This window comes from Dasypus novemcinctus, chromosome 18 (assembly GCF_030445035.2).
Source record: "Dasypus novemcinctus isolate mDasNov1 chromosome 18, mDasNov1.1.hap2, whole genome shotgun sequence".
Classification (NCBI taxonomy): Eukaryota; Metazoa; Chordata; class Mammalia; order Cingulata; family Dasypodidae; genus Dasypus; species Dasypus novemcinctus.
The window spans coordinates 40,038,647-40,064,082 of record NC_080690.1 but is presented as its reverse complement, the minus strand read 5'-3'; the positions used below and the strand labels follow the sequence as shown (position 1 = coordinate 40,064,082).

Here is a 25,436-nt window from a genome sequence, read left to right as displayed (position 1 = left end):
TTTTATTTAAACTTACTGTTTTAGCTGGCTCTCTTTGACTTTGCTTTGGCAGGGGAAGGGGGAACTCCACTTCCTTACTGCCAAGTGGAAGTAGAAGTCGAGATTTCGTCACTTGGCCTCTTTTGACACCTGAGGGGTGGGAGGTTCTCCTTGTTATGTGGGGCCATGTGTGACTTCTGGCTTCCCACCTGGTTTCCACTGATACAGTGATAGATGTGTCCATGTCATTGCTTGGCTATTATTATTATTATTGTAATCATAATTACTTATGGTGATGATGATAATTACTTATGTGATGAGGAGTCCTCATCCCATCAGACCTCCTCTAGCACCACCTCAGCGGGAATTGGGAGGGGGAAATTTAGGGTCCTCACATGTTCATCACTGATGCCTGGGGGTGTGGGGACTTTGCTTTTAACTGGCCTGACTCCCTACTTGGCCTCCCCTGACATCATCCCAGTTAGCGTGTTGGGCCATGTTGTTACAGCCTCCTGAGGATGGATGTCTAGGATCCCCACTTGGACAACACTGCTGGCATGGATGGGATTGGGCCACAGTTTTTTCTGTGGTGTTTGGTTAAAGAAGAGAAGTTATTGTCTGAAAGTTTTCTGCTTTGCTAGGCTGCCCCTATCCTAGTCCTTTGGCTAGTGGGGCTTTCTTTTATTTATTTATTTATTTTTAATTTTTAAATTTAATTTTGATTTTATTTTAATTTTTTAAAGATACTTGAATTACATAAATGATACATAAAAAATGTAGGGGATTCCCATATTCCCCAATCCCTACCCCTCCCATATTAACAACATCCTTTATTAGTGTGGTACATTTGTTACAATTAATGAACGCATGTTAGAGCATTGCCACTAGTGTGGATTATAGTTTCAACTCTCTCCTACACAATTTTATAAGTTATGACAAGATATATAATGGCCTGTATCTGTCATTGCAACATCATTCAGGACAATTCCAATGTCACAAAAATGCCCCCATATTACACCTATTTTTCCCCTCTCCCTCCACCCTTAGAACCTCTGGTGGTCACTGCCTCCACATCAATGACAAAAGTTCTTCCATTGCTAGAATAACAGTAAGCCTATAGTAGAATAATACTAAGTCTACTCTAATGCGTCATTCATTCTCCAATCCTGAGGATTCTGCAATGGTGATGCCCACTCCACCTCTAATTGAGAGGGGTCTTAGATCCCATGGGACAGATGGATGGGATTACCTTGCTTGCAGTTGTAGATTCTCCCTGTTTCTTGGGGTGGTCATTGCCCATCATCATCTCCTTGTTAGTTGTCCTGGGTGAATCCAATGAACTGGAGAGTAGGTGTTGCAACTCTGTTGAGAGTTAGAGCCTGATTGGCACATGGAAAGCCCAAAGATTTAAGTCTCTTGGACATAGACTTGTCAACTCTATTACTATCTATAGGTTCAAATATAAGGGGCAGAAGAGCCATGTGTAGGGAAACCACATCTGAGTTCAACTCTGTCACACTAGGGAGCATAAATTCCAAAGTAGGGCCGACTGACAGGGCGCCAAACTCCTAAGCTGTCAGCACTGTCCATAGTTTCTCGATGTCTCCAGAGCCCTCAGGAGCCCTGCTATTTGAGACAATATTTACTGTGGCAGTCAATGAGATCCTGCTGAGACGTCTGTAAGCATAACCTCTGAAATGACCCCCACACACACTTTGAAGTCTCTTAGCCATATTAACTCATTTGTCTTTACCCTTTCCACCTTTTGGTCAAGGTCTTTTTTCACTTGCATTGCTAGTTGATGCTTGGTAGTAATCCCTTGGTGCCAGCGAGGCTCATCCCCAGGAGTCATGTCCCATGCTGGAGGGAAGATAATGCATTTATATGCTGAGTTTGGCTTAGAGGTCACTTTTGAGCAACAAGGAGGCTCTTAGGAGGTAACTCTTAGGCAACCTGTAATACTAGGCTAAATTTCAATTTCATAAGAAAAGGTTCGTAAGTACAGTTATTAATATTTAGGGCCTGCCAGTGGTCCATCCTTCTTCACTCGTCACTGCCCCTGTACTCGGGGGATTCTTACTGTTCTCTTAGAGAATGTGGCAGAACTCCCCAGGGTGGGAATCAGTTATTCTTTTGGTTATTGTGTGGATCTCCACCCACCATGACAATGCCTCATGAACACTTGAACTCTTTCATATATGCCCTATAGGTATGCTCCAAGCGAAGCTCCTCCCATCCATCTTCCATCACTGACACCTGGCACCAGTAGTCCTCCCCTGCCACAGTTGTATTGGTGGGGCTTTCTTTTGTCTTTGCCCATTGGTATTTCCAGGTTGCTGACTGTTTGAACTCTAAATTAGGGATATAAATGAAGCAAAAAGAAAAACCAGGGAACTTACTGCCATGGCCTTCCACAGTTCCTGAGCTCTCTGACTAGTCTGCTTTCTTCTCTCTACCTTTCAGTCTTCTTATATTTGGTTTTTAGTTGTACTTAGTGGAAGGAATAGGGAAAGGTATGTCTACTATTCAGTCTTCCCAGAAGGGGAAGTTGCACCTTCCTTTTGAAGTTAACAATAGAGCTTAGTGATCATGTCATGTAGTACATAAATTGCCTACTTAATCTTTTATTTAAATTGTTGTACTTTATATCATATTATGAATGTATAATGCATTTTTTCACCAGTCCCCTATGCATGGGCATTTAGGTTCAGTCTTTTGCTTTTATAAACAGTGCTTCGGTGAATAACTTCATATGTGTGTGTCAATGTGCATGTGTGTTAGTAGAGCTAAAAGATAACTTCCTAGAGTAAAACTGCTGGGTTTTGATAGATAATGCTAAATGGCTTTCCACAGAATTTCATTGTTTATCTGAATCTTCCTGAAATGTTGTCTGTATAGGCAGGACACCTTTTCATATAAGACAATTAGGGCCCTGAAAAAAAAGGGTATTTTTGGGCACTAGACTCAGTATGCAATTCTTATGTTGTTTTTATGGGACCTTCCTGTGTTTCTAATTGTCTAAAATACAAAGAAAGTGAGGTTCAAACACATCTTCTTGTCTGTTTTGATCAGCAGTCCAACCCTGTAGAGAGTTTTGGATAGTTGCTATGTATCATATGTTCAGTATCAAGTTTTATAAACCTTATTCTACCCAAGTAAACTTACATTTTCACAAGATTTCTGTATCAATATTAAATTCTCTCAAGTCTGAATTATGCTCTCGTGGCTAATGAGGTTAAGCAGTGTCTATCAGTTAAGCATTTTCTCTCAATTTAATGAGTCATTCAAATTCATAGACATTTCTTTTGGTTTGATTGTTACTGTTTACCAATTAATTCCAGCCTAAGATTCACCAAGTGATTTTTATTTTTCTTGATTAAATTAACAAGGCTGACATTGAAGTAACTTCATTTTTGAAAATAGTCGTGTTGTCTGTATAAGATGTAAATTTTGTAGTCTGGTTTCTTTTGTACAACATAATGTCCCTGTTTATCAGTACTTTAGTCTTTCTTTATTGCTATGCAGTATCCCACTGTATGAATAGACCACAATTCGTCTATCCTTTCACCCATGTAGTGGATTGTTTCCAGCTTTTGGCTGTTAAGAATAAGGCTGCTATGTGCATTTTTGTACATGCTGTTTGATGGGCATATCATGCTCTCTCTTCTAATATTTCTTCATTGGGATTGCTTTAATCTCACAAAATTTTCTGCTGAACATACTCCTTACCTTGCTTACTTTCCCTTATCTATTATACCTATTCCCGAGGTGGCAATCTCTTAAAATTCATTTAAGAAGGCCTCGGTTCATTATCCAAATGTTTTGGGATCATGAACATAGTTGGGACAAAATAACAAGAACTATTTGGTACATGATATTTGTACCAAGGGTAACTTAGATAAGGTATAGAATCCTTTGTCTACATAAAATTGTGCCTATTCCTCAAACTTGATACTTGAAACCTACAAGGCAAAGCCATTGGCAGACATAATCACAGTTCCTCCAGCTCACATGCCCAACCAATCTTTGACACCCTCACTGACCATCACCAGCAGTGCTGCCACCCAGCCCATTCATTTGGCCCTCTGGTTACTGCCTTAGTTAACAAAGGTGAGACCATTTGCTGTGACGGTTATAACTGTTATAGGCTATGTACATGTGAATATCTTTTTTAAGTGGACTTTTATGCTAGTTAATTACTGTGAATAGTGGAAGTTATTTTTCTTTTGTCAGTGTATCTTATATTATTTCGGAACTTTTGCCAGTGACTAAGTTTTTCCTCCACAGTAGCTGTCATATGGGATGTTGATATTTGGAGAAATCTGAATGTGGTAACATTGTAAAATTATTAGTAAATAGCTTTTCTCTTAATAAATCACTTGATTAAAACCATGGGTTCAGTATGATTTTGATTTAAAATAATATTCTATTTGATCATATTCTGAGAAGTTTGTTATGTTTAGTTTAACAATGCATTATTCCCTTCCCTGAAAAAAAGTCATTTGTATGTAATTAATTCAGGATGATTTCCTTTATTTTTTTAATGGCCCTTTCCTTGTATTAAAAATATAAAATTTTCCCTATTTTTTTCTTTCTGTCCTCAAAAATCCACTATGGATGATATTTTTGCTGATACCCAGCTTTATCAGGTATGAATCCTTGTGTCATGTTTGGACTCCACAGATGTGTTGTGAAATTTTTCAGGGAAAAACGTTCTGGAATGATTTTTCTACATTTGCCTGAACAGTATTTGTAAACATCTTATGAAAATTACTGGACTTTCAGGTTTAGCTTGGTCTTTGTATCAAAAACATGTTTGACAAACTTATTAGACCTATATCTCAAAAAAGAGGTTTGAGTGCTTTCTTAAAAATATTATTGTTCTTCTTGGCCTTCTGCATCATTAATCTGTCTATAATTTTCTGTGTTTTGCCTGTTCATTGTGTATGTTTGTATGTACCTGTGTTATTAAAATATATGTGTGTGTGTATATATGTATATCCACATGTTTTAGAAAACTGATACATAATTTAACCACTAAACAGCTTTTTCCAAACCGTGTTCTATGAAATATATTAATCTGAGATAATAAGTTGGAGTGGCACAAAAAATGTGAACAAATGAATTTACCAAATCCTTCTAAGAGAGTCATAATCCACCTTATTGTATTAAAGGTTTTGAGTGTTCTATAGTAAAGAAATCTGTTCATATTTGTTTAGCCAGCATTTTCTAGAAATATTTGAGTGTGGAATACTTCATAATACACAGAGTTTTTCTGGGAATACTGATTTGAAAATACTGCAAAAAAACCCCACAAAACTATGAATAAGACATTCTTTGTAGTCTTTAAAAACATTTAAAAAATTTGGGTACCAGTGATAAAATATTCAGGAGGTTAAAGCATTTTGCTGAATTGTTTTTTGGGAGTGTATTTTCTTGTAGGAATTACATTTTCTTAAACAGCTTTTTTTTTTCTTTACGAATTTGAAGCATTATCTCTTTTAGTACCTTTGAGGGCCTTGAAGAATTTGTTAAATTACTGTGAAAATGCTGTTCTTTTTTGTTTGTTTGTTTGAAATAGGTTTTGTTGTTGTCGTTACTATTGCCATTCTTTGCTCAATTGTTTCTCTTTTATAAGAATTTGCTTTTATCTTTAAAAACATGTTTGCTGTTTCAGATAGCATGACACAGGAAAGGAGGCCTCCCAAATTTGCTTTTATGTCAAGAGGTGTTGGGGACAAAGGTTCATCCAGTCATAATAAACCAAAGGCTACAGGTATGGATTAATAGAATATAATCCTGAGTTATCTTTACATGATGTCTCATTTGCCATAGAATTTAAAAAGGCTAGAAGGTATTATTCCTTTAACTAATAGGTAGACTTTCTTTTTTCAAATACTTTTCGTAGTTAAACTAAAAATTGTGTATCGATACTATTAAGTTAAGCCAAGAGTTCCAGCCTTTTTTAGGTGATGTAAAGTTACCTGTGAGGACTGTTGGTCCATAATCAGTTGGGTGTTGAAACCTCCTATTTGTAGCATTTGTATATATAGTTTAGAGTTGCAAATGTATAAAATAATTATATATGGACAATATTATATAGACTAAAATGTATTAGTGATTATTTGGATTTTTCTAATTATTAATAGAACTGGCATAAATTAAATTCCAAATTGCTCAGGAAAAAATTTTATCTCTCTTCCAGAAACTCCCTCACAATACATGTGGAGTTCTGAGTTATATTTTTGTTAGCTTCCACATACTTTACAGATTTATAAGGTGTTAGTTATACAGTTCATTTAAAAAGCTGTGAGAATTTTTGTTAACTAAGATGGGAGGGTTAAGAGAAGAATATTTTTTCCTCAGATATGTAGTGAATTAAAATATTTTGGCTTATTTAAAAGGAAATTGTACTTTAAAATATATTTGTGTGGCTTGGACCCTAGGGGACTTATATGTAATTAATCAAGATGTGTATGCAGTAGTATTTTTAGTTTTACCCTGTAGGTCTATATAGGATAATTCAAACTTGCTACTCTCACTTACATATAAATAGCTTAAAAATTGTCTTAAGACGTATTATGTGAATTGTGTTGTAGCAGATCTTAGTTACAGGAATATAGTATAAAGCTACCTGCATTAAACTTTTAAAAATATCAGATCTTTGGGTTCTAGAGCCCAGCATGTCCTTTTAATTAGTACTGAGGCAGGGTAATGTTGTGAAATGCCTATGACACAGCTACACTAACTCTTTCTCATGGTTAATAGATCTAATATATAATGAATAATAATGCTTCACTTTTCCAAAGATATGAAGAAATTAAGCAGGGAATTGGATGACAAACAATGCCAAAATGTTTAAATCTTAAGTTGTTTTGAACTTAATTTTGTATATGACATTTGAAGATTACCTTCTTCTGAAAGGAATGGTTTTAAAATTATAGGTCAAATTTGTAAACTAACAGTTCATTAAATGAAATTGAGGAAATAAGCTTTATTCAGAAATAGGCTGTAGTATATGAAATGATATTTAAAGGTAGTTTGCCAAAAAAAAAAAAGAATAGACTTTTCTTTTTTTTTACTCCTATTCTTCTCCTTTACTGTTGGTCTGAAGAATCTTTTTGACATTACCAAAATGGTAACCAAAATTTTAAAAGCTGAAAATAGCAATAAAATATATTGGATTTGTATCCATCTATTGGGTGTGTAAATGATTGTTGATACAATGTTCATATTAATTTTTCTTATTTAAGAAAACTTTTTTTCATTATACTGACTTTATTTTAAAAGGGAACTTTTTTTGTTCCATAGGATCTACCTCAGACCCTGGAAATAGAAACAGATCTGAATTATTTTATACCTTAAATGGGTCTTCGGTTGACTCACAACCACAATCCAAATCAAAAAATACATGGTACATTGATGAAGGTAATTTAAAATTTGTGTTCTTTATAGTAATGATTTTATTCTTCTTTTAACTCACCAGAATTAATGGCCTTTTCACCAATATTTGTAGTTTTCAGAAACAGGGCAGACCATTCTTTACAGATATTGCTGAACTAAAATATTGTAGTCAATTTGAATTGTACTGCTAAGAATAATAAAATATTTAAAAACATATTAGTATCTTATTCTCTTAACTGAGGGTAGGCAATCTCTAGAGTAAATTGAAGCAATTAAAGACATTTCTGCCTGTGACTTCTTTAAAAGTCACTTCTTTAAAGTACTCCCTTTAAAAAAAACAAAACTCTACCTTTCTTTGGTTTCTGGGACATCAATTTCTCCTGGGTTGCTCTTTTCTTTGTTCATCATTTCATCAAATATTTATTGAATGTTTACTATGTGCCAGGATTCTTATAGGTACCCAAGTTATACTGGTAAGAAAAACAAACATGGTCCTTACCTTTCTTGAGTTTGTGGTCAAGTTGTTAAGATAGAAATTAATCAGTCAATCACAAAAGAAAGTTTAATATTGCAATTGTGATAATGCAATGAAGGTGAGGCATGATGTTATGAAAGCATATTAGAAGATAATTTTCCTAAGGGACTCAGAGATGTTTCTCTGAGGAAATGACATGAGCTTAGATTGATTGGAGGAATAGGAGATGACAAACTGAAAAGGGAAGAGAAGAGCATTTTAGGCAGAGGGACTAGCATATATTAAGTCTAGTAGAAAAATGGAGGCTGTTGTTTGTCAAGAAATAAAAAGAGGCCAGAGTAGTTAGAACAGAGAAAGAGGCATAATGTTTTATGAGATGAGACTGGAAAGTCAAACAGGGCCAGATTGTATAGAACTTGGTGTGCCCTATTAAAAAGAAATGGAGAACAAGACAGGGGTACCTGCTTTCACTACTGCTGTTCAGTATTGTACTGGAAGTTCTAGTGAGAGCAGTTAGGTAAGAAAAAGAAAAAGGCATCTATATTATAAAGGAAGAGGTAAAACTGTTCACAGATGACATGATCTTTTATATGAAATACCCCAACAAATCCACAAGAAAGTACTAGAGCTAATAAATGAATTTAGCAAAGTGCATTGTACAAGAGTAACATGCAAAAATAATTTTATTTCTGTACACCAGCAACGAAAAATCCATATGGAAATTAAAGAAAGCAATTCCAGTTACAATAACATCTAAAATAATAAAATATCTAGGAATAAATTTAACCAAGGAAATAGAAGACTTGTACACTGAGAACTTCAAAACACTGCTGAAAGAAATTAAAGAAGACAAATAAATGATAAGATAGTCCATGTTTATGGATTGGAAGACTTAATATTGTCACAATGTCAATACTACCCAAAGCAATTTACAGATTTAACCCAATTCCTGTGAAAATACCAGCAGCCTCTTTTGTTTTTTCAGAAATGGAAAAGGTGATCCTAAAAATTCATAGGGAATTTCAAGGGGCCCTGAATGACCAAATCAATCTTGAAAAAGAAGAAAGTGAAAAAACTTACAGAATGGGAGAAAGTATTTGTAAATCATATACCAGATATAGGTTTATTATCTAGACTATATAAAGAGCTCCTGCAATTCAGTAACAAAAAGAGAGCTACCCAGTTAAAACATGGGCAAAGAACTTGAGTGGACATTTTTTTTTTCCCAAAGAAAATACACAAATGGCCAATAAGTACATGAAAAGATGCTAGTATTATTGGTCATCAGGGAAATGCATATCAAAACCACAATGAGATACTACTTCATGCTCTCCTGCCCCACCTCACTCTGCCTTGTCCACCTGCCAGGTGCTTGGGGTCTCAGGACCGAGGCCACCTGGGCTTCATGGACAGGAAGTCTGGTCCTTGTGCTGCAGTGGGCTGGGAGTTGGGCAGGGCTGGGGCAGTGGGGGTGGGGACGGGGCTTGCCCCAGCCCCCTACAGAGACACTAAGATGCAGTCTCCAGGAGAGGCCAAGGCTGCATGATAAAACACAAATAACCTTTAAAAAAAAAAAAAAAAAAAGAGAAAAAGACATTAGCTGCTGTGAGGGTTATTATTAAAATTAAAAACAAAAACAGAAAATAAATGTTGGCGAGGATGTGGAGACCCTGGAACATTGTTGGTGGGAATGTAAAATGGTGCAGCCACTGTGGGAGACTGGTGGTTCCTCAAGTTAAACATGGAATTATCATATGACTCAGCAATTCTTCTTTTAGGAATATACCCCAAAGAATTGAAAACAGAGACTCAAATAAATATTTGTATACCAGTGTTCATAGCAGCATTATTCACAATAGCCAAAAAATGGAAACAACCCAAGTGGATATCTACAATGGGATGTTATTCAGCTATTAAAAGGAATGAAGTGCTACAACATGGATGAATCTTTTTTTTTTTTTTTTAAGATTTATTTTTATTTATTTAATTCCCCTCCCCTCCCCCAGTTGTCTGTTTTCTGTGTCTTTTTGCTGCGCCTTGTTTCTTTTGTCGGCTACTGTTGTAGTCAGCAGCACGGGAAGTGTGGGCGGCGCCATTCCTCAGCAGGCTGCTCCCTCCTTTGCGCTGGGCGGCTCTCCTTATGGGTGCACTCCCTGCGCGTGGGGCTCCCCTACGCGGGGACACCCCTGTGTGGCAGGGCACTCCTTGCGCGCATCAGCACTGCGCATGGGCCAGCTCCACACGGGTCAAGGAGGCCCGGGGCTTGAACCGCGGACCTCCCATGTGGTAGACGGACGCCCTAACCACTGGGCCAAAGTCCGTTTCCCCCAACATGGATGAATCTTGAAGGCATTATGTTGAGTGAAATAAGCCAGATGTAAAAGGACAAATTGCATGATTCCTCTTACATAAAACATATAAAATAAGCAAATCAATAGAGAAAGAATGTAGTTTAGAGGTTACCCAGGGCTAGGTTGTGGTGGGGAGGAGGAATGGAGAATTATTGTTTAATAACAGTTTCTCTTTGAAGTAATAAAGAAGTCTTTATAATGGATGGTTGTGATGGTAGCACAACATTGTGCTTGTAATTGTTTCCACTGATATGTACACTTAGGAATGGTTAAGATGGGAAATTTTGCCTGTATATGTATTACCACAATAAAAAAGCTATGTGTGAAGGAAAAAGAAAAGGAAATGAGAAGCCATTTGCCTTTTGAAAAGATTATTCTAGCTGCAGGACAATTAATTAAAGCAGGACCATGTGATGCAAGTATACCACTTATAGATTACATTAGCTAGAACAAGTCCTGGTGGGGAAATGGAGAGAAGTGGATAGATATAAGATATTTAGGAAGTAAATTGACAGGATTTAAAAATAGGTTGAAAGTAAGCGTTGAAGGAGAGATGTCAGGAATAACTCCTGGTTTCTGACTTGTATACTTGAATGGCAATGGAGAAAGATTATGGAGTTCATTTAGAAAATGTTGAATTGGAAGGGCCTTTTAAAATTCCTAGAGGCTATTTATTATGTAAGCAGTTGGACATACATATCTGGAGCATAGAAGAGAAGTAAGAGCTGGGGAATTAATTTACTAGTTGTCTGCATATATGTGATAATTAAAGTCATATGAACAATATCACCTAAAGAAAGAGTATAGGAGTGAGAATGGGTGTTAAGACTGAGAGCTTGGGAAACGGACTTTGGCCCAGTGGTTAGGGCGTCCGACTACCACATGGGAGGTCCGCGGTTCAAGCCCCGGGCCTCCCGGTGTGGAGCTGGCCTGTGCGCAGTGCTGATGCGCGCAAGGAGTGCCCTGCCATGCAGGGGTGTCCCCCGCGTAGGGGAGCCCCACGCGCAGGGAGTGCACCCATAAGGAGAGCCGCCCAGCGCGAAGGAGGGAGCAGCCTGCCGAGGAATGGCGCCGCCCACACTTCCCGTGCCGCTGACGACAACAGAAGTGGACAAAGAAACAAGACGCAGCAAAAAGACGCAGAAAACAGACAACCGGGGGAGGGGAGGGGAATTAAATAAATAAAAATAAATCTTTAAAAAAAAAAAAAAAAGACTGAGAGCTTAATCACAGCTGGGGTGAGTGAGGGGAAGCTAAGTCTTACAAGGAGACAGAAAAAGTGACCAGAAGGATTTGGGGAATACCAGGAGACTGTTGGGTCAGGAATGCCAAAGGGAGAGTTGGCAGCAGTGTTGAATGCTCTTGAGAGGGCAAGACACCTGAAAATCACACAGTGGCGTTGGATTTAGCCACCCTGAAGTCATTGGTGACCATGGTGAGTTCAGATTTGGTGGAGGAATTTGGCCAGAGGCCAAAATGGAGTGGTGTGAGGAAATGGAGACGTGGGTCCAGTTCTTAGGGTAGACTTCCTCTTTCTCTTTCATTAGTCACAGCCGGTTGTCACCGAGTCCTCTGGATTACCTCCTTTTCAGTATCGTAAGAATCTTTCCCCTCATCTTCTTTTCTGTAACCAGTACCTTGGTTCAGATAATTTGTTTGTTCCTGCCTGGATTGACATAGATAGTGGCCTGTAACTGCTATCTCTGACTCATGTTCCTTTTAAATTGATTCTGAATAGTAATAATTATCATCATCATCTCATCATTATAGCTAACATTTCTTCACCACTTAACTACATGTCAGGCATTTTGCTAAGTATTTTATACACAGGATTTTATTTTATCCCCATAACTTCCTGGGGGTAGGTATTTTATTTTCTCTTTTGTTACAGAAGTTAAACAACTTGCCCAATAGTGGAGCCAGTATTCCAGTATTCCAGTCCAGATCTGTTTGACACCAGAGCTCAAGCTCTTAACGACTACCCTGTTTCTCTTCGCATTACTACCAGTGATTTTGGTGAAGACATATTTACCTAATAGCTATTAATGTTTCCTTAGCCCCTTAAAAATAAAAATACAAATTCCTTCATTTGGCATATTGGACTCTTGATAACATGACCTCTTACTTGTCTCTGTCATTTCCCCCTGAAACCTCTGTTCCAGCCATAGTGATTGGAGCCATTCTTGGAACATGCCATGATTTCTCTTTTTTTGTAAATATCATCCCTGCTGCCTGAAAATCCTTCTTCCTATTCCCCCTAATTCATAGTCAGACTTACTTCTTTTCATCTCATAAATCTCAGTGTTGGGTATTGGTTTATCCAGAAAGCTTTTCCTTTCCTCTCCCACTTCTCCACTATCTATGAAGGTTAGTTTCTTCCTTACAGTTTGATTGACTTGCCTGTCTCCTCTGACACACTTAAATTCCTGGTGCTTAGCTTGGATTTAGTAAATGTGTGCAAGTTAAATGAAGGTAAGAATGGAGGAGTGCTGTACAATTCTATAGTGACCTTTTAGCTTTCATATGGATTCAGTTATAGGCTAAAACTTGTCCACAGATATAACAATAAAAATCTGCTGTTAGAAAAATCAGGGTTATAGCTGCACATGGGAATACATTGAGTAAGCTCTCTTTGTTTTTGTCTCTCAATGACTTCATTCCTGAAGCTAGTCTCTGGGTGGTTATTGCGAAGATGGGCAGTCAGGGCTTTTGATCTTTGAATTCTCCCTGACAAAGAGCAGAAGACTTATTTAAGTGATACTTCACCAGGAGCTCCTGACTCCTGATAGACAGCTTTTATTAAGATGTGGCTTGGATGTTTTTGACATCTGTTTTCTAAAAATTCTGCAGAATGCCAAAACACCAAGAGACTGGCATGTTTTTTGGTGACTCACCATCCTTTTGGCCTGTAGATGTGTACAGATGTGCTCTTTTGCCCTCTCATTACTGGCAGATTTGCTAATGCAAATGTGCAATAATATAATTTGTATTCAGGAGGCCTTCATCCTTAAATTAGAAAATAGAGGTTATTTAGTTGTAAAAGAACATTACTGCTCTAATTAATTGCACTTATATATTTAAAAGTTTTTCTCTACAACTCTGGGTTCATTTATCCATCCTTTATTTTTTTGAGTATTTTCCTGTGCTAGAGGCTATACCAATGATTCCATAATCAACCATGATAAAGACTGATTAATGAGATTCCTGTTTTTATGGTGCATGTATTCTACTTGGTATGATAGACAATAAATTCTATTCTACTTGGTATGATAGACAGTAAATTCACGAACTAGATTGTGACATGCGCAATGAAGGGAGTGAACAACCTCATAGGAACTGGTGGGAAGAGAGCTTCCCGAGGGTGGTTGGTTCAAAACTCTTTGAGGTAAGAATATTTGGGCCAAGATCTGGAGAGAAAGAGGTTGGGAAGCGCATTCCAGGCAGTAGAAATGGTAAGGGCAGGGACCCTGATGTGAGAAAAGTGTATTTGAGAAACAGGAAGTAGACCAGAGTGAACAAAGAAAAGAGGTGTGAAATGAGTTTGGATGGGTAGGTAAGAACTGGATCGTACAGGGCCTTGTCGTTCTTGGTAAGAATTGTAGTGTTTATTCTAAGAATACTGGAAACCTGTTTAAAAGGTTTTAAACAGGAGAATGAAAGAAGATCACATAAGGTCTCTACATTTTAAAAATATCTCACTACTTGTTGAATGGGGAATAGATTGGAAAGGAGCAAGAAGTGAGGTAGAGAAGCCAGGTAAGAGACTGCTTTTGGTCTTAGAGAGTGGGAGATGATGATGGAGGTTAAGAGAAGTGGATCAATTTGGGATGTGTTTTGGAAGTAGAACCAACAGAACTTGCTTTGTGGTTGGACCTGGGGTAGTCATAGTTTTGGGAATGAAAAGAATAGTTTTTAAAAATTGAGATGAAATATTATTACAAAAGAATCTTAAATGTATATGATATAAAGTACAGTAAGGTATAAAGTACAGTGAACACCCATGTCATCACTGCCCACTTCAAGAACATTACTTTGAAGTCCCCTAGGGTGCCCATCCCTTGTGCCCTCTCTTCACTATATCCTCAGAGCTAACGTCATCTTTAATTTAGTTATCATTCTCTTGCTTTTTATTATAGTTTTGTCACCTATGTTTATATATCTAAACAGTTCTGTGTGGTTTCGAGCTTTATGTACATGGAATCAGACTGTATTTATTGTGGCACCCTCCATATTATGTTCTTATGATTCATCCAAGTTTTGTAGTATATGGTTGTAAATTACTTATTTTCACTGCTGTACAGAATTCCATTGTATGAATACACCACAGTTTATCCACTTGACCATTGATGGACATTGAATCGTTTTTATTTTCTTGCTATTATTAACAGCTCTGCTATTAATATTCGTACACATTTTTAGGGTATGTAATTAGAAGTGGAATTACTGAGTCATGGGATATACTTACCTTTCCCTTTAATAAGAAATACCAAACTGTTTCCCAAAGTAGTTACAATCGGTTTGCACTCTCATCATCATTGTATTGGGGTATTAGTTCCTCTTCATCCTTACCAACAGTTAATATTGTAAGATCTTTAATTTTTGAAGTGATAGACGGGTTTTGACTTTAATTTATTTGTTTACTAGTGAGGGCAAGCATCTTTTCATGGATGTGCCAATGATTTGGGTTTCTTCTACGAATTGCCTTTTCAAGTCTTTTGTCCATTTTTTTGTAGTTGTGTGTACTTGTTTTTTTGTTTTTTTTTTAAAGATTTATTTATTTATTTACTTCCCCCCCCCCTCCCCCGGTTGTCTGTTCTCTGTGTCTATTTGCTGCGTCTTGTTTCTTTGGCGGCTTCTGTTGTCAGCGGCACGGGAAGTGTGGGCGGCGCCATTCCTGGGCAGGCTGCTCTTTCTTTTCACGCTGGGCGGCTTTCCTCACGGGCACACTCCTTGCGCATGGGGCTCCCCCATGCGGGGGACACCCTTACGTGGCACGGCACTCCTTGCGTGCATCAGCACTGCGCATGGCCAGCTCCACACGGGTCAAGGAGGCCCGGGGTTTGAACCGCGGCCCTCCCATGTGGTAGACGGAAGCCCTAACCACTGGGCCAAAGTCCGTTTCCCTGTACTTGTTTTATCTTATTGGTTTATAGACCTTCAAATTCTAACCCTTTGTCAGCTACGTGTATTGCTGATATTTTCTTGTTGTTTGTGGCTCACATTTTCATTCTTGTTATAAGTACAAGAACTTCTTAAATTCTGTGATCATATTTGTCAATATTTTCTTTATGATTTGTGTTTTTTTGTTTAAGAAATAGCTCCCCTGAGGTCATAAAGAATATTCTTTTATACTGTCTTCTAAAAGTTTTGCCTTTCGCATTTGTCTTTTTGGGGGGATGGTGTTGGTGGAAATTTCTGTTTTAATGGATGAAGAAAAAAGAAAATTTATCTCTTTTAAATGGTTAGACTACATAGGAAATATATTCAGAAAAGTAACTTATTTGAAAAATTCACACAAACGGAGAATTATTTGAGTCTCTGACTAAAAGTATCATCAATACAACACAAAATTCAAATCAATTTCACTCATTGTTTTCCTAGAAATATTATTAAGTATAAATTTAATTAAATAGTCTTGGGGATATTGCTTCTGTAAAATGAAAAATATGATTGGCACAGGAGAGGTTATGAACAATTCTGGTTAGGAAACATGCAGAATATATTTCTGTACACTACATCATGTTGATTGAGCTCTGAATATCTGTTCTGCATGTGTATGTGCATGCAAGTATGTGTGAGTATGTGAGTGTGTGTGCATATGTATGTGTATATATATGTCTTGAAAGTCCATACATTGTGCTGTATTTTAAATTATTTCAGAAATTTAAAAAAATATCTGTATGATAATGATTTATGGTCAGGCAGAACATTTGGTAACAGTAACAATCTAAGTAAAACCAACATACTGCTATGTGTACCTCAAGTTTCCTGAAGTTCCCCTGTGGCCATTTAAAATACAATAGTCAAGTAAAACAGTATGTAAACTAAACCAAGCATCTTTTATGCTAATCAGTACTTCTAAATTGAAGTAATTATATGTTATCACTTTCAAAATTATATAATAAACTTTATTTTTCACGTTTGTTTTTAAGTCACCTGGAATTGATGTTTGCATTGGGTATGAGGCAGAAGTTCACTTTAATTTTTTTTAACATGTGGATAACCAATGACCTTGATACTATTTATTAAAAGGTCTTTCCTTTCTCTGCTGATCAGTAATGCTTGCCTGACAACTTTATTAGTAATTTTAAGAAAACTTTGACTTTGGTTCTTTTTATTGTGTGTGTGTTTTTCTCTGTTTTCTGTTTCTGTGTTCTGGCTTTGATCCTCTTTGTTGCTATGTTTGTTTTCTCTTTATTAATTTCTGTTTTTGTGTCCAGTCTTTCCTCTAACCTATGTTTTTGGAAGTTATTCTGTTCTTCTGACTTTCTAAGGTGAATGCTAAGTTCATTAATATTTTTTTTAATTTTTATTTTTTTAAAGATAGATTGCATAAACGTTACATAAAAAATATAGGGGATTCCCACATGGTTTGCATTCCACATTTCCCACACTTTACCACATTAACAACTTCCCTCATTAGTGTGGTACATTCATTGTAATTGATGAACACATTTTGGAGCATTGCCACTAAGCATGGTTTACTATTTAATTTTAATTTTTTTCTAGAGTAAACCTTTACATTTATATATTTCCTTGAAAGCATTACCTTATCTGTGTTCCATAAGTTTTCTTTTTTCCTTTGTTTCTTTTTCTTTCTCTTTCTCTTTTTTCCCTTCTTGTTTTAATTTATATTACCATTTCTTCTTTGATCCATTAGTTACTTAGAAGTATGTTTCTTAATATATTTTTTTTACTGACTTCTAACTTGATTGTATTGTTGACAAAGTGTATATAATCTGTACAATACCAGTTAGTAATATATATTTTTTGGCTTGAACAGTTGGGTGCCATTTTTCTGAGGTAGAAAAATTTAGAGATGGAGAATAGGATCAATAACACTATTTTGGAGATATTGTTTGAGATGCCTACAAGAAACCTAGTAGAGATGCCAGGCAGGTGGTTAGAGTGGCCTCATATATTTTAAGAGATGTAGGGCATATTGAATATTCTTGAATATTCTAATTAGGAATTTTTTTTTATAGTTGCTGAAGATCCTGCAAAATCACTTACAGAGATATCTCCAGACTTTGGACATTCTTCACCACCACTGCAGCCTCCTTCCATGAACTCATTATCCAATGAGAACAGGTTTCACTCTTTACCATTTAGTCTGACGAAGATGCCCAATACCAATGGAAGTATTGGCCACAGTCCACTTTCTCTGTCAGTTCAGTCTGTGATGGGAGAGCTAAATAATGCACCTGTCCAAGAAAGCCCACCCTTGGCCATGTGTTCTGGTAACTCACATGGTCTGGAAGTAGGCTCACTGGCTGAAGTTAAGGAGAACCCTCCTTTCTATGGAGTAATCCGTTGGATTGGTCAGCCACCAGGACTCAATGATGTGCTAGCTGGACTGGAACTGGTAATTTAATTTGACCTAAAAAAAATGCAATTTTTTTTCTGTCTTGGATTTTGTGCAGATTGTTCCCTATCGTATGTTAATTTGCTAAATGCTGTATATGTCAAAAAAGCCATCACTAGAGAAAAAATTTCACTACCATATTGACTACCTTCTCTTTAGCACACATCAAGCTTCTGACCTACTTGTTTCTAATGTTAGTTGACTGTGCTTAAGTATGATAATTGACTTTTAGTATTATTTAGGATTATTTCATTAAACAGAATACAATAAGGAAAGCAAATCTATTTTCAGCTATCTTTTTCTTTCTCAGCCTTCCTCCCTTAATCAATTCTAATGTTTATATCATTGGCTTTAAAACTAATCCCCATTTTTAGAGATCTTTTGAGATCTTTGGTAGAGGCAAAGATTTTAGCAGAGCATTTTGTTGTACATTTTATTATCCGGAGAAAAGATTTTAAGTACATTTCCTTTGTTTAAATATATTTTTTGTATTGTTTGTTTCTACGCTAATGGATACTATTTTTCTTTTGGGACTGGTTGTTAGAATAGCCTCCCCTACACCCAGGTTTTAATACTTGTAAAACAAGGAAATGGTGCAGGAAAATCAGTTAACCTGAGAAAGTTAACTGATTTTCTGATTTCTTTTAGGTTTCTGAAAGAAAATATGTTGAGGACTTCATGCTGGATTAAGAAATTAATTTCTTAAATCATTAGCTATGGACTGAAGCACTGATTTATTAATGGAGCTCCCAGTACAGGACTGAAGAGGGAATTCTGAGAAAGGATAAACTAAAAAAAGATCTTAGAAACTTTAGCTCTTTGTATGTTATCGCTGCAGGATGAATCTGGATATGTTTCTTTTGCAGGAAGATGAATGTGCAGGCTGCACAGATGGGACCTTTAAGGGAACTCGCTATTTCACCTGTGCCCTGAAGAAGGCGCTGTTTGTTAAACTGAAGAGCTGCCGACCTGATTCCAGGTTTGCTTCGCTGCAGCCGGTTTCCAATCAGATTGAACGCTGTAACTCTTTAGGTACTTGGATGCCTTTCAGTTATTTACCAGTCTTGAATGACTCTAGTTCTAATCTCATATCATTTTTGCCGTAGGTGGTAGTGACATGTTTAAATACGTTTCTTGGCAATGTCCATCTAGCTGTTATAAATCAGTAAAAGTTATTAGGTGGTATATAAGAAAAGTACAGGGGTTTCATTGTTCATCATTATCTTGAGAAAGGAAATAAAAATATTAATCAGGAAAAGTGGGACTTCAGAAATAAAAAAGTGAGATTTATTTTCTCTTCCTTTTGACTATAGCCATTTAATTTTCAACAATACTGGAGGTAGGAATCGAAATGTGGCCCCTTTTTTGGGCACTGACTTCCACCTTTTAATGAATTGGTTATGTGCACTAGTAAGCATCCTCTTATCAAGAAATCAGCATTATTAGATTGATTGAGGAAGGACAGATCTCCTCATCACTTGGGGCGGTTTCCTGATACTTTAAGCCCTTTCCTGTGTTGCATAATAGTGTTGAGGCATCTTAGGGGTTAAGCAGATGTAAATAATAAAGCGATCTTTATGAAAATCATTTTATTACAGTTGAAATAGTACTTTGGGATTTTTTTTTTCTTTTCAAGTTTGAAAATAAAGCATCTTAAGACAAATAATGAAATATTTGGGGAAATATTTTACTTGAGATGCTTTTTATACATTACTTAATACTCTAGAGTATTTTTTAAATTGTGGAGGAAGTAAGGTTGAAAATAGTAGCACTATTTACAAGCCAAGCTGAATAACAGTTAACCAAAGCCTACCTTTAGCATAGTTTTAAGTGGAGAAATTTTGTATTACAATACCAAAATATATTTTTAAATACATATTATAATAGTTTAAAAGAACTCTTTTCATTTTTATCTTTTAAGCATTTGGAGGCTACTTAAGTGAAGTAGTAGAAGAAAATACTCCACCAAAAATGGAAAAAGAAGGTTTAGAGATAATGATTGGAAAGAAGAAAGGTATCCAGGGTCATTATAATTCTTGTTACCTAGACTCAACCTTATTCTGGTAAGTTTAAAATCAACATATTAGGTTTAGACAGTACCACAGGGGAAGGGACTTATATATACTTACATATATATAAAATCAACATATTAGGTTTAGACATTACCATGGGGGAGGGGACTTATATAGTATGTGCATGTGTGTGGGGCAGTGTATGTATGTCTGTATATGAAAGAAGCTGCTAACTGAGTAGAGAAACTGGATGACTGAGGATCAGGAAAGAAAAGGACATTTACTTTTCATATCCTCCTTGGAAGATATTGAATGTTGTCCCATGTGCCTGTATCCAGAAAATTAAATTAATAATAGCGCAGCAAATGCTAAAAAAGAGGTGAATGGTGGTAGTGTAGCAAGAGGAACAGATATATATTGAGGGTACCTGGGAAATCATGGAACTGAAGAGAATAATCAAAACACCTTTGTGCATATATCAAAGCACAGGACTTGCAATAAACCATTGACTGGTGTGTGCGGTGTATGTTTTAGTAGGTAGAGGCAGTCATAACACTACTTACATTAAAGAATTGTTTTCATTAGAAACACTGTTACCCTTGTATGTGTAGTTTATTCGAAAGTGGAATAACTTAACATGGCAAGAAACCTGAGACTCTGAAAACTGAACCAAATACGTTGCTGGTTAAATTGAGTGTAACCTCCTAGTTCTGGATAGCCATTTCATAAGAATTAGGAAATAAATATGTGGTGTTAATATTTTAAAAGTGGGGGCAGAATAAACATGATGGGCCTTTTTTTTTTTTTTTTAACAGAATACAAAAGCATGCCTTACAGCATTGATACAATATTCTTTGGATTTCCTGATAAAAATATGTAGTCACCAAAGTTTCTTTTTCTTGGGTACTAGCAAGTATCTGCTTTAGTCACTCACAAGTTAATTTTGGTAAAAAAATTTAGATTCTTGCCAGGGGATGTGGGGAAAGAGAAGGATGACATCCAGAGCAGTTATGCTGGCTATCTGTGTCTGTTTTCTGTTTGCCTTGGGAAGTGGTTTCCAAACCTCCTCCACCAGTTGTCTGTTTGTCTCAAAACTGAGTTTGTCTCAGTTTTGTAGGTCCTCTTTCAACTTTTGCAAAGAAGTTTTCTTTTCTTAAAGTAACGGCTGTCATATTTTTATCCGTTAACACCCTTACTGTATAGCTTGCAATCTTTACATTAGTGTTCTCCAAACCTGGAAGCTTCCAAGGCCCCGATGAGTGAACCATGGGAATCTTAAGGGGCATTGGGTACTTGTGTTAATGAAGAAACACAAATCTCTTGTTATTTGTTCTCCAGACTTTGCTTTTTTCTTTTCAGATTCTTGCTAGAATCTCTTTTTCAAAAAATCATATAGTTATAACATGAGGAAAACTATTCTTTTTGTCTTGTAGCTTATTTGCTTTTAGTTCTGTTCTGGACACTGTGTTGCTTAGACCCAAAGAAAAGAATGACGTAGAATATTACAGCGAAACTCAAGAACTACTGAGGACAGAAATTGTTAATCCTCTGCGAATGTAAGTGGAACTTATTATAATATTTTGCCTTTAGATGTCCTATTTGCTGCTTTTTTGCACAGTAATTAACTTATGCCTTGTGTGAAGAGGTGAAAATTAGTTCTCTTGAAGTGTTTAATTTTTTAAATCTTTGATCCTTCTTCCTTTGTTTAATTTCTTAAACCTGGCCAAGGGGTAGTACATAGTGTATGTCATAAAATGATCTAAATGATTTGGTGGAGAACACTACAATGTAGCAATTGCAGTAGGTTTAGAAAAGCTGATACTCTACTTGAAATTCTTATCTTCTTAAATAGTTTATTCCAACACTGGCCTTAACAGTAATCATGTTTATTAGTCAAACTGGTGCAGTCTGGCTTCTTAAGCTCAATTTTTATCTGAAAGAAAAAGACCAAGGAAAAATTTTAATTTATAGGCTAGTTTTAAACATCTATATTCGAAACACAGAATATGTATTCACACATTTCTTGATCAAAGGAATATATTTAGGCCTTCCTCCACCTCCTTTAAAAAGGTGACTTTTTTTTTCATTTCCTAGTTTTGGCCACAGGAAACAATTTGTAATGGTACAAACACAAGTGACAGGGGATATATAGTAAAGATATTTGATAAGTGGTAGTGGTAATGTATGATACTGTCACATTATAAAATTTAAACTATGAAGAATTAGAAGATGTTTGTTAGGTTGTAGAAGATGTTTGTTCACTCAGGTATATATGGAACAAACTACATAATTTAAAGTTCTTGTTGAGATAAATTTAAATTCTGTGACTTACTTTCCTTATTAACAAAATAAAAAATAGTTTGTTAGAGCAATTTTGGAGAGCTTGAAACTAATTCCTAAGTGGAAAAACTTGCTGTTGCTAGCAAGTAAAATCCTAAGTATTCCTTCCCAAATGCTTTTATCAAGAAGATATTTAGGCTGAACCAGAAATCACTGTAATGTGACCTTAATAAGAGCAAAGTTGCAAATCAAGGTGAATTTTATATTTGACTATATTCAATTGTGTACTACGTACTAGAAAATAATCATATCCTAAAGGCTGCAAGTAATTCAGGGAAGTATTATTGGAAAAGGAAACAGAAAGAAACATGTCATTGTTATTTTTCATTAAATATAGGTAATATCATTTTACTTAGTATTGTATTTATATTTTTCTTTTTAAAAGTCTTATATGTCTATACCTTGAGAATACAAAATAATAGAGCCTACAAAATTTAAATATACAATAAAGAGTGACAAAAAAGAGGTAAGTTGCTATCTCAGAGGCTAGAAAAAGATGATTAAAATATTGTTACATTTTTCTTACAAAAAGAATAGTTTGATATAATACTTTGACCAGAAATCCCATAATACTCAAAAATACTGAGCATTCAGAATGGCCCATTATATGACATGACGAAGAAAGTAAACTATAAGAGAATAAATATCCTCATTTGTATCTTTTGTTTTTCCTTAAAACCTGAAATCATCAAAATAATGGTAATTTTTACATCTCAGATAATTATGAACCTTGATTTTAACATGCATTTTTTTGGTCCCATGCAAATTTTTAAACATACTGTCTGTTTTTCCCCCATGTACTTGGTACTAGAAAAGGATAGGGCACATCAGGAACTCTGAGGCATGTTACCATTTCCTTCCTTCTTTCCAAAATACCATTAAGTCCACTAATAAACATTCTTTGGATGCTGTTGTCTAACAGTTAAAAATCATGGTTGGTCACATTTTGTCACCCTGCCCACAGTGAGAAACTTGTCAGATGCCCTGCTGATATCAGATTATCCCCTGTGTCCATAGCATTCATATCTGCGTTATAGCTGACTGGTTTTCTTTGGTACTGAAACCTCTGCCTTCACCACTGCGAGCTTCTCAAGGCAGAAAACCTATCTTTTTTCTCCTATTCAATTTTGCATTCCCAGTGGTAACAGGTTAGATTACCATTTAAATGGTACATGCTCAGTATGTGTTGGCTGCAAAGATTTAATGAATGAAGCCATTTTAGAATTAGAATTATGTCAAGGATTGACGTTAAACTTACTGAATGCTTCCTATATTCAGACAAAGATGGGAGAAAAAGTCATAATTGTGGATGACTGGTTGATTGCAAATTTTGGATTTTGGATTTCTTACCAGTTCTCTTTCTTTTTCCCCTTGGTAGGTATTTCAACCTTTAGTATTAAAAGGCCTTTCTCTCAAAATTGTTGGTTTTATAAAAAGTAAATGCTTTAATTTCTTAAGCAGCTAATCTTTAAAAACCAGTCATGAAGAACTATTTTAAAAATAGTTTTTCTTGTATTTGTATAAGACAATTATTTTTAAGCTGTAATAGTGCCTGGGATAATTATGGTTCTAGATCTTTAGTTTTCCAAACTTCAAGAAGCCTGTAATTTTATTCTTCAAAATAATTGTCTGTTCAATTGATTTATGACATGCTGGAGTTGTACAAATAAATGTATGATTATCAAAATGTGTTACATAATTTATTATATATGCCAGTATCAATTAACTATTAGTTTTTACTGATCTAGATATGGATATGTGTGTGCCACAAAAATTATGAAACTGAGGAAGATACTTGAAAAAGTTGAGGCTGCATCAGGATTTACCTCTGAAGAAAAAGGTGACTGTCAGAAAAATTAACTAGAAAGTGTATGCCAAATTTTTGGCTAAAATGTGTGTATATAGTTTTGGGGTTTTATTTTAAATTAGGGATTTCTTTTAATGTGAGGTATAATTTTCTCCCCTCTTTGTAAATGCTTTCTTCTAAAAATGAATGATGATGTAGAAAAATGAATCCCTTTAAGAAGGTGGCTGGTTCTAGAATATTAACTGAATAAAAAATTTTTTCCCTTCCATACAGTAATGGTAATTTTGAGTTGCTTTATTTCAGTAGTGAAGGGTTGTGTTGAGCCATCCCAATTTTCCTGCTTAGTGTTCCTTGTTATAAAGGGAGCTACAAACTGGCTGACTGGGGTGAAGGTTATGGTTAAAGAGTAGTGTTTTAGTCTATTTATACCTAATGGATTCCTCAGAGATTGAACTCTTGACTGAAATTGTTAGCAGCATGTTTTAACTAACTGTAATATTTAGAGGTTTGATAATTATCAAAATAGCAGGAAAAAAACAAGGTCATCCTTCAGATTTTATTCTATTTATCCAAATACCCTTCAAAGAAATTAAAATGATATCACTATGAGTGAATTATTTATACCCTTTCAAATTCATTAAAGTTACAATAAAATTAAAATATAATACTTTATAGTAATCTTTAAATGTTCTTTTGTATTTTTCTTTAGTCAGAAAATGAAATAATATTGATTATGAAATTGAACTCAATATATAAATATGACTGGCATAAATAAAAACCAGAATGATTTTTAAGTTTATCTGTTAACTTATTTGGTTTTTTATTTTCTCCTAGATCCTGAAGAATTCTTGAATATTCTGTTTCATCATATTTTAAGGGTAGAACCACTGTTAAAAATAAGGTAAATTTTAAATTGTTAGAAGGATTGGAAAAATAGTTCTCATTTCCACTGCCATCATTCATTAGAAATAATTTCACCAGTGATTACTTAATATTGTGTTTGTTTAGGGACCTTAATTTGCTGGGTAAATGTAATGCAAATTAGCTTTAAAACATTATTCTGTCCAGAGTTCCATACTTAACTTGAAGAATGAATCCAATGTAAATTTGTACTTTTAATTTTAACTCTAGTAATAAATATTATTGCAAATCATTTCTTACAGAACTGTATATAAATATTTTTGTAACTAGGATGATGAACTCTTTAAAGAAGCTTATTCTAACCTGATCAAACACTGTGAAAATGCTGCTTTTGTAAACCTAGTACTCAATTTACCTTTAAATTTGCTTTCTTGTTCTCAGTTTTATAACTTGGGCTTCTCCTCTCCACTTTGGGAGAAAGCCTTGAATATAATGCAGTAAAATTCTTAGTGAGATGTTTTGGTGGCTGAAGTTTCCATATCATTTAAATAGTTACAGTCTAAATGCTGACTCTTTTTACATTTTAACCTGGCTTTCTCTGTTGAAAATCTTGCTCAAATAG

General features: G+C 35.5%; 1 protein-coding gene across 4 annotated transcripts in view; it reads left to right on the top strand.

The window, feature by feature from the left end:
• The window catches only part of CYLD (CYLD lysine 63 deubiquitinase), a 68,002-nt gene that overhangs the window by 25,483 nt on the left and 17,083 nt on the right, over nucleotides 1–25,436 (top strand). For all 4 annotated transcript variants that reach the window (XM_004450422.5, XM_058280030.2, XM_058280031.2 and 1 more), the window contains 8 exons: nucleotides 5,657–5,755; nucleotides 7,291–7,407; nucleotides 17,415–17,794; nucleotides 18,661–18,826; nucleotides 19,716–19,857; nucleotides 21,240–21,362; nucleotides 23,895–23,986; nucleotides 24,788–24,854. In XM_004450422.5, the coding sequence (XP_004450479.1) occupies nucleotides 5,657–5,755; nucleotides 7,291–7,407; nucleotides 17,415–17,794; nucleotides 18,661–18,826; nucleotides 19,716–19,857; nucleotides 21,240–21,362; nucleotides 23,895–23,986; nucleotides 24,788–24,854 (1,186 nt within the window). The remainder of the gene's footprint in view (nucleotides 1–5,656; nucleotides 5,756–7,290; nucleotides 7,408–17,414; nucleotides 17,795–18,660; nucleotides 18,827–19,715; nucleotides 19,858–21,239; nucleotides 21,363–23,894; nucleotides 23,987–24,787; nucleotides 24,855–25,436) is intronic.